Below are 7,333 nucleotides of genomic sequence, written 5' to 3'. Positions count from 1 at the left end.
CCATCCTAGTAAATTAATTTAACTGCAGCTATTGCTGATAGTTATAACTTAAGACGACAGCATCAAACACCGAAAATTAAAAAAAACAAGAATAATCCTGAAAGAAACCAAGAATTAAGCAAATTGACCAAACGGTACCTTCTGAGATTCCTCATTCATGATTCATTGTTGCAAAAACCTTACCTTTCATAACAAAAGATAGTCTACTCTTGGGATATCAATACAATCAAGTGGAGCATTATGCGCTGATTCTGCAGCCTCTGGAGCTCCAATGGAAGCATGAAGACAAACAAGAACAACCCTAGTGGCAGCCAAAACTATTACTGTTTGACCAGATTTAGCTGAGTGCAAAGTAACCCTTATATGAACATGTGGGAACATCTGACAACATACAGAGAAATTACTCTCCTACACGTATTCTGAGAACAACTGATGTAAGATATCGCCTAGCTATGATTTGTTAATTTTATACTCAAATATTCCCACACAATTCATTTAGGAAATGGAAATTACAAAAGAACGAAACAAAGAAGAAACATCTACCAGCACAGTTCAGGAACTGACTTTGAAAAATTAGGTACAATTAAAGAACCATCAAGGCGTCAAAGAACAAACACTGTTATTAAATCCTCATCCGTGCAAATTGCTGGTATATATAAAGAGCACACAAGCTCATAAGAGTGAAACATATTGATTAAATACGAAGAGAATAAACTAAGTTGCGAAGCCAGAGAGATGAAGCAGACCAAAGAACCAAAAAGCACTGACAGGAAAGGAGCCAAAAAAATGAAGTCAGCAGCCTCAAAGGAAGTAACAAGAATGCAATATTATTGAAGTAAATTGATGTAACAGCCCGCGAGCAAGGGAAGGAGAAATAGAAGTAGCCAAAGAAAGCGAGCAAATCCAGGAAGACGGACGCTGAACAACAAGAAGGAAAAGAGAACATGACGAAGAGGTGACAGGCAATGCAAGTGTAAAATGGCTCATGTGACCCTCCAATAAGCAGGTACGTCAGCACCGAGAATGGTAACTAAGAATTTTCAGTAAGATAAACTTTTAAGCACGGGGAAGAAATGAAAATCAATAGAAAAATGACCAGCTTTTCGATCAATATATAGCAACCAGTGCACAGCATACAGGCCTTACCCTCACAGAGAAAATTGCAAGTTCTAGAACTACCCTAGGTGGGCAAGCAGAGATGTCGACAGTAAACTCCCTGCTTCGAGGAAAATTATATCATGTGACACATACATAATTTGAAATCAATTGACAAACAATGTAAAAAATGCTGGAACAAGAGGAATAAATGGTCCTCCAACAGTGACCAGCCGAATTACCAAAGAAGAAACTCAATCCAAATAGCAAATAAATGATGCCGGGCTCAGCCAACAATCAGATTAATTTCTGAGAACACAAATTACCTGTGATCTTCAAACAGAGCTAAAGGCACGATCTTTTTATTTGAGAAGTAATATCTCAACCCACATTTTTTTCTACATATATAATCACTGACAAGAATCAGAGAGCTGCTTTGAAGATTGTAGAAGATGAACTCATATGCTAAAGAGCCACGTTAAGACGAGGATTCAGAAGAAATGTCAAAAAGTAAAAGAAAGATATTCGACTTGAGAATGAAAATGGAAAGCACTGAACTATATTTCAAAGATTGCATGCCCATTACAATCTCTTACGGAAGTTAAATAAACCTGAAAATACAAAATGTAGCATCGTAAGAGCATATAAAGAAATATTGAACAAAATAAACCATGGAAATGGGTTACAACTTAAGAGCCGCTATTGCTTCAGATTTGAAGTCAACCCTCAAACTCAACACTCTTCTAACCTCAGCTGGAGTAAGTCTCCAGGTCATGGGTCCTGAGTTTTCACCCCAGAAATCCAGAATCTCAGAGACCTTCTCCAAGTTTAATATTGTAGCCATTTGGGTTAGACGAGCAAATTTGTCCCTAACAGTCCTCTGGGTCATGTTGGAGAAGTAGCTGACAAGAGCTCGAACATCTCTGTCAAGCTGAAGACCTCCAAGTTGACTGAATCTTTTTTGCATCATGATAACCTCAAGCCGCTTAACAATAAAGTCAATGACCAGATGCACAAGAGAGTCATAATTGTTAGCAGTCATTAATGGCTGAAGCCAAGCCACATTGCTCTCTACGGCATGGAGAAGCCTTTGAACCCATGGGTCATTTACCTCGTTGTCAGCATATTCAGATTCTGACAGCTCATAGCTGATTGTTGCAGCAGTATCCAACACTGGCCGGATTCGAGGTGTCACAGTAGCCACTAATTGTTCCAAGCCAATATTCAAGGCCTTCTTAAAACCATTGCTCATCTCATTCAATTCAGATAAACAGGATTTGACCCTCTCTCTATCTGCTGGCGCAGGAAACACCTGACAATGCAATCCAATTAAGACTAGCAAAAAGGAACAAGGGTAGCAAAAAAGAAGAATAATCTAATAAATGGTAACTTCTGCATAGGATTTGAGGTTATAATTCATTCTGAAGGTAATCTCAAAAAGCACAACCACTTTAACATTCAAAGATTAAAGGCAAGAGATGAATGTAACAGACAATCATTCTAGATTTCAACGGTATTTGAGAAATCAAAGAAAAAAAAGAGTAACCTACACATGGGTATAATCCCAGATTCCCAGTGGAATCTAAGGTTATATATGGGTATGACTTTCAACGGATTCTCAGAAAGCACAATAGTTTTCATGTCGCAAGACTATAGTATGAAATGCATGAAACAGAAAATCATTTCATAATTCAATGTCCAATTTACTTATCACCCAGAAAAACAAATAAATACACCAAAGAAGTACTAGCATACATGAAGGCGAGCAACCAAATTACAGCTTTACTTATTCGCCTCTTAAAAAGCAGATGCCACATTCATAAACTAGATTAACATTAAACAATAGGAGGGATCAATACATGAATTTAGGACCAACCTCAGCACATTGTTCTTCAATCTCATGCCGTAGTTTCAATGCATACTCACTGCTCACATCCATATTATTCAAAGCCGTGGCGATCTCCGTACCAGTCTTTTGCACAGCAACGCCACCAGTGAACAGCTTTGCTCCAAGATTAGGCTCTCTGACCTTCTGCTGCAAAGCCTCATTGAACTCACCACCCAACAGACTTACAGCACTACTTAACACTGCAATCACGGAGTTGATATTCGAAGTGGATATGGACCTCCGACAACAACTCTGCAGAACATAGAACACATCGTCGACCATGGAAGTTGTGAGACTATCAAACACGAGTTCATCAATTTTTATAGCTTTCCTCACATTCTCAACCATGAAGTACCCCTCCAAGATCACATAATAACCAGTTATATCTTGGACAACCTTACTGAAATTACCACTCCTAAAAGTCTTAGTGGCACGGGGACCTAATTCGGGATCAACAGAACTCAAGCCTCTAATCTTTGATATCATATACCCAGTGTAATCCTCACCCAACTGAGTCAAAGACAAGATCTCTTCCAAATATACTTCAATCTCTCGAGGGTCCGGTCCTTCAACTCCAACAGATAACAAATTACTCTTATAAGAATTAATCTCAGAAGTCACTTTAGTTAGTTTCCTATACTCCATGTACTTCTTTATAATAGTGGAACCGCGAGAATCGCACTCTTCTTGAAGTTCACATATAGCATAAACAATGCCATCCTCTCCACACAAGCTCCTTAAAGTTTCATCATTCTCTTCAATAGCCAAGACAATATCTTTGAATAAATTAGTCAAACAGGACACAAAATTAAGCTGGTTCTGACCTGGCCCCTGCTGATCGCTCATCATTTCCACCAATTGCTCGTACTCGAGGCGCGATCTCATGGCGATAACCTTCTTTAAATAGGCCACGTAGACTTGCAGTCCCTCCTCCTCCAATCCCAGCGGCGAATACAGCCTGATGAACCGCAAAACAGTCGAATGATCCCGCTGATCCACTGCGGCAGCCAACTTCCGGCGAACAATCCCTTCAAGCTGCTTCTTGGAGGCCAAGAGCTGGTCTCTCTGGTCGGAGGCAGCGGAATCCTTGTACTTAGCGTCAAGTTGGAGGAAAGTCTGGACGTAATTGGCGGCAGATTCGAAGTCCTCGGAATCAAGCGCCTTGCGGACGCCGTCAAGGCAATTAGAGCGGTGAACAATGGCATCTATGCGAAGGAGCGTGTCGTTGACGCGCGATTGAGCAAGATCGAGCTGGCGGACTTTGGCGCTTACTTGATCGGCTAGGAGAGAAGTGGAGCTGACGTTGGATAAGAGGTGATCGGCGTCGGCTTTAACAATGTCGAGCACTTGAGTGGATTTTTGGAGGCCGGAGAGCTGCTTGTCGAGATCAGTGCGGTGGGAGAGGATTGTGTCCAGTTCTAGATCTAGGGCTCGCTGATAAGCAATGCACTCGTGGAGAAGACGAGTCATGGCTCCAACGTCAGTGAGGTTACGCACCTGCTCCAACGCCTCCGATGTCCCGAATTTCAAGGAAGATGAATCCATTTCAGACAAGGTGGTGTTGCCATCGTCGGATTCTCCTCTCTGCGCCGTCGACGACATTTCCTGTCCGGCCAGATGAAAACAGAGGTCTCTTTCTCGAAAAGAGCCGAAGACGTAGCTAAGGGATTTGTACTGGGGTTATTAATTTGATTAACATAATATATTTAGGAATTGATTTGGAGAGGGATCAGTGACGTTACTTGGTATCCAATTGAATAAATTACTATGGTGCTGAATTGTGAGTAAAATTATGTAGAAACTCATGTTCCTCTGGAAATGAAAAGAAGAAAATGGGAATTTAGGGGTAAGAAGACCAAAAAGTTAAGGCATAGATTTCCTGGATAACTATAAGGTAGGAAATTTCTATAGTAAACTATTACATCATATTTATTATAAATTAAAACTATTTAAAATATTATTATTTATAATTATCTTTTATATTTTATAGCAAAATATATATTTATAGTATACACTACCATATAGGCGTGAAATATGTTATTTGTGATTTTTCTCTCTCTTTCTTTCAGTTAAAACACATTCTCTCTCAATTCACAATAAGATTTTTCTTCTTTCTCTCTTCACGATATCTCTCTCACAACAAGATTGTAGAAACAAATTTCTCAGAATTGATCCTCGACGTTTTTGCTCCAAAAGTTCGTGGTAATTGATAAAACTTTTGGCCGGTTCACGCCAAATTACTCTGTCATTCTTCTTTATCTCTTCACTCTTTTTTTTAATTTTCGCCATTGTTAGATTTTGAGAAAGAAACTTCAAATTTCGTCTTCAATGGTTGATTCAACAACTCCGAAGAAGGTTACACGAGGTATACCCACTAAAGCACTCAATTTTGATCGTCGGCGTCAGAATCGTCAACGTTATCATCCACTATTGGCTTATCCTCTTAGGCGAACAGATCTGGCCATGGCTACGCTGGAGAAGATTTGAGGGCTGAGTTTTTGTTCGTCTTCATTTTTAGTTTTAATACAATATATACAGTATTTTACTTAGTCGGAAAAAGCCATCTCCGGCGAACTTTCTTCTCTTCTTTGCATTTTTAATCATATACGATGAACTCAAATACGTTGTATTTTTATATAAATATATTATTTTTCACCTGTATGTATTCCGACGGTCTGTATTTTTTGAATACAACCGAATATCACCGTGTTTTATGAATTTTTGTTATTTGAATACAGTCGAATTGAATACAATGTATAATAGTGAATAATGAATATATGTGAATTGAATACAATGTATATAGTCGAATTGAATAGAAAGGTATACACCTTATTTCTTGATTACGTCACTGTATTTATAAATACAATCGCGCGAATACATGGAATACAACACAGTAGCGGCGAAATTTATGTAGAATTAATTTTGTTGAGTTAAATTAGGAGTAATACATGCTAATTGATCCTCTTTCCGTTATTAAACAGCTGGACTCACCTATTTTTAGGCAAATTTTGCTACTGTATTCATGAATACAATAACGCGAATACAACGAATACAGTCACACAACTGGACTCCCCTATTACTGTATTCATGAATACAGTAGCGCGAATACAACGAATACAGTCGCATAGCAGTGAAATTTATGTAAAATTGATTTTTTGAGTTAAATTAGGAGTGATACACGCTAATTGATTCTCTTTGTGTTATTAAATAACTGGACTCCCCTATTTTTTAGGAGAATTCCGCTACTGTATTTATGAATACAGTAGCGCAAATACAATCGCACAGCTGGGCTCCCCTATTTTTTAAGGCGAATTCTGCTACTGTAGCGCCAATACAACGAATACAGTCACGTAATAACTAAATAATAGCTATAGGAAGTAATTGTATATATGGTAGCTATAGGAAGTTAATAGCCACTAAACAATAGTGGTTTCTGAAAATTCCTCTATAATGTACATACATTCTTCTCAACCTACTGCTCAGTTAGAGCCGTCAATATGGGTTTAGCCCATGAGGCCAGCCCAGCCCAGCCCAAGTCAGCCTGATGACCCTTGAGGCTCGATCGAGGCTGGTCCTGGGCCGTACCGTGGGCCAAAAATTGATTAAATTTAAATTTAAATTTAAATATTTAATATTTAAAAAACGTAAAAACAAAAAAAACAAAAAAAACTATTAACTATAACCTCCTTTCTCCAACCCTAGATTGTTCATTTACCCTTCTATATCAACTAGAATTTAGATTTTTTATATGCATGCAGTATGACAAGATTAGTTTTTCTTTTGCTTAATTAACAATGAACTAGGAAAGTTTAAGTGGCCAATAATAATTTTTTTCAAAAGAAACTATTACTTTAAGTGGCCAATGATCAATTTGGTTACTTTAATATATTATTAATAATTAAACTGCTCTTCAGTATAGAAAAAGGTTAAGTTTTAATACCCAAAGAAAATTGACAACACTAGCAAATGTTATGAATTTTAAAACATTTATGAACTATAATGATGAAATCATGAAATGATGTTAAACCTAAATTAAAAAACCTCAACGTATAAACTTATTGAAGCAATCCCTGAACCCGAGAAAAGTGAAAGAAATGTATTAAAAAAATATTCATGTAATGTTAAAACAGAAGAGCTAGAGATATAGAGAATTTGCATTTCAATTACGAGATTCCTTGCCAAATATCAAGATTCTTATACGCTCTAAACAAACAGAAATTGTTCATATGATTAAGATACTTTATCATGAAGATAAATTTAAAGATATAAAGAAAAAAAAATCTAAAATAATTGATGGGTCGACCCGCCCTAGCCCGCGCCCCTCTTAGGTCTGGGTTGGACTGGCCATTT

General features: G+C 37.8%; 1 protein-coding gene across 1 annotated transcript; it reads right to left on the bottom strand.

Moving 5' to 3' along the window:
• Positions 1-1,632: 1,632 nt before the first annotated feature.
• Positions 1,633-4,879, bottom strand: LOC107769525 (conserved oligomeric Golgi complex subunit 4). The gene is made up of 2 exons (XM_016588753.2): positions 2,972-4,879; positions 1,633-2,407 (listed from the first exon to the last, which is right to left on the bottom strand). Exons 1-2 carry the CDS (start codon positions 4,583-4,585, stop codon positions 1,778-1,780), a joined length of 2,244 nt encoding a protein of 747 aa, XP_016444239.1. The 5' UTR covers positions 4,586-4,879; the 3' UTR covers positions 1,633-1,777.
• Between the last annotated feature and the right edge of the window lie 2,454 nt (positions 4,880-7,333).

This window comes from Nicotiana tabacum, chromosome 9, assembly GCF_000715075.1.
Source record: "Nicotiana tabacum cultivar K326 chromosome 9, ASM71507v2, whole genome shotgun sequence".
Classification (NCBI taxonomy): domain Eukaryota; kingdom Viridiplantae; phylum Streptophyta; class Magnoliopsida; order Solanales; family Solanaceae; genus Nicotiana; species Nicotiana tabacum.
The sequence above is the reverse complement of the archived record's forward strand: the minus strand, read 5'-3'. Positions and strand labels throughout refer to the sequence as shown.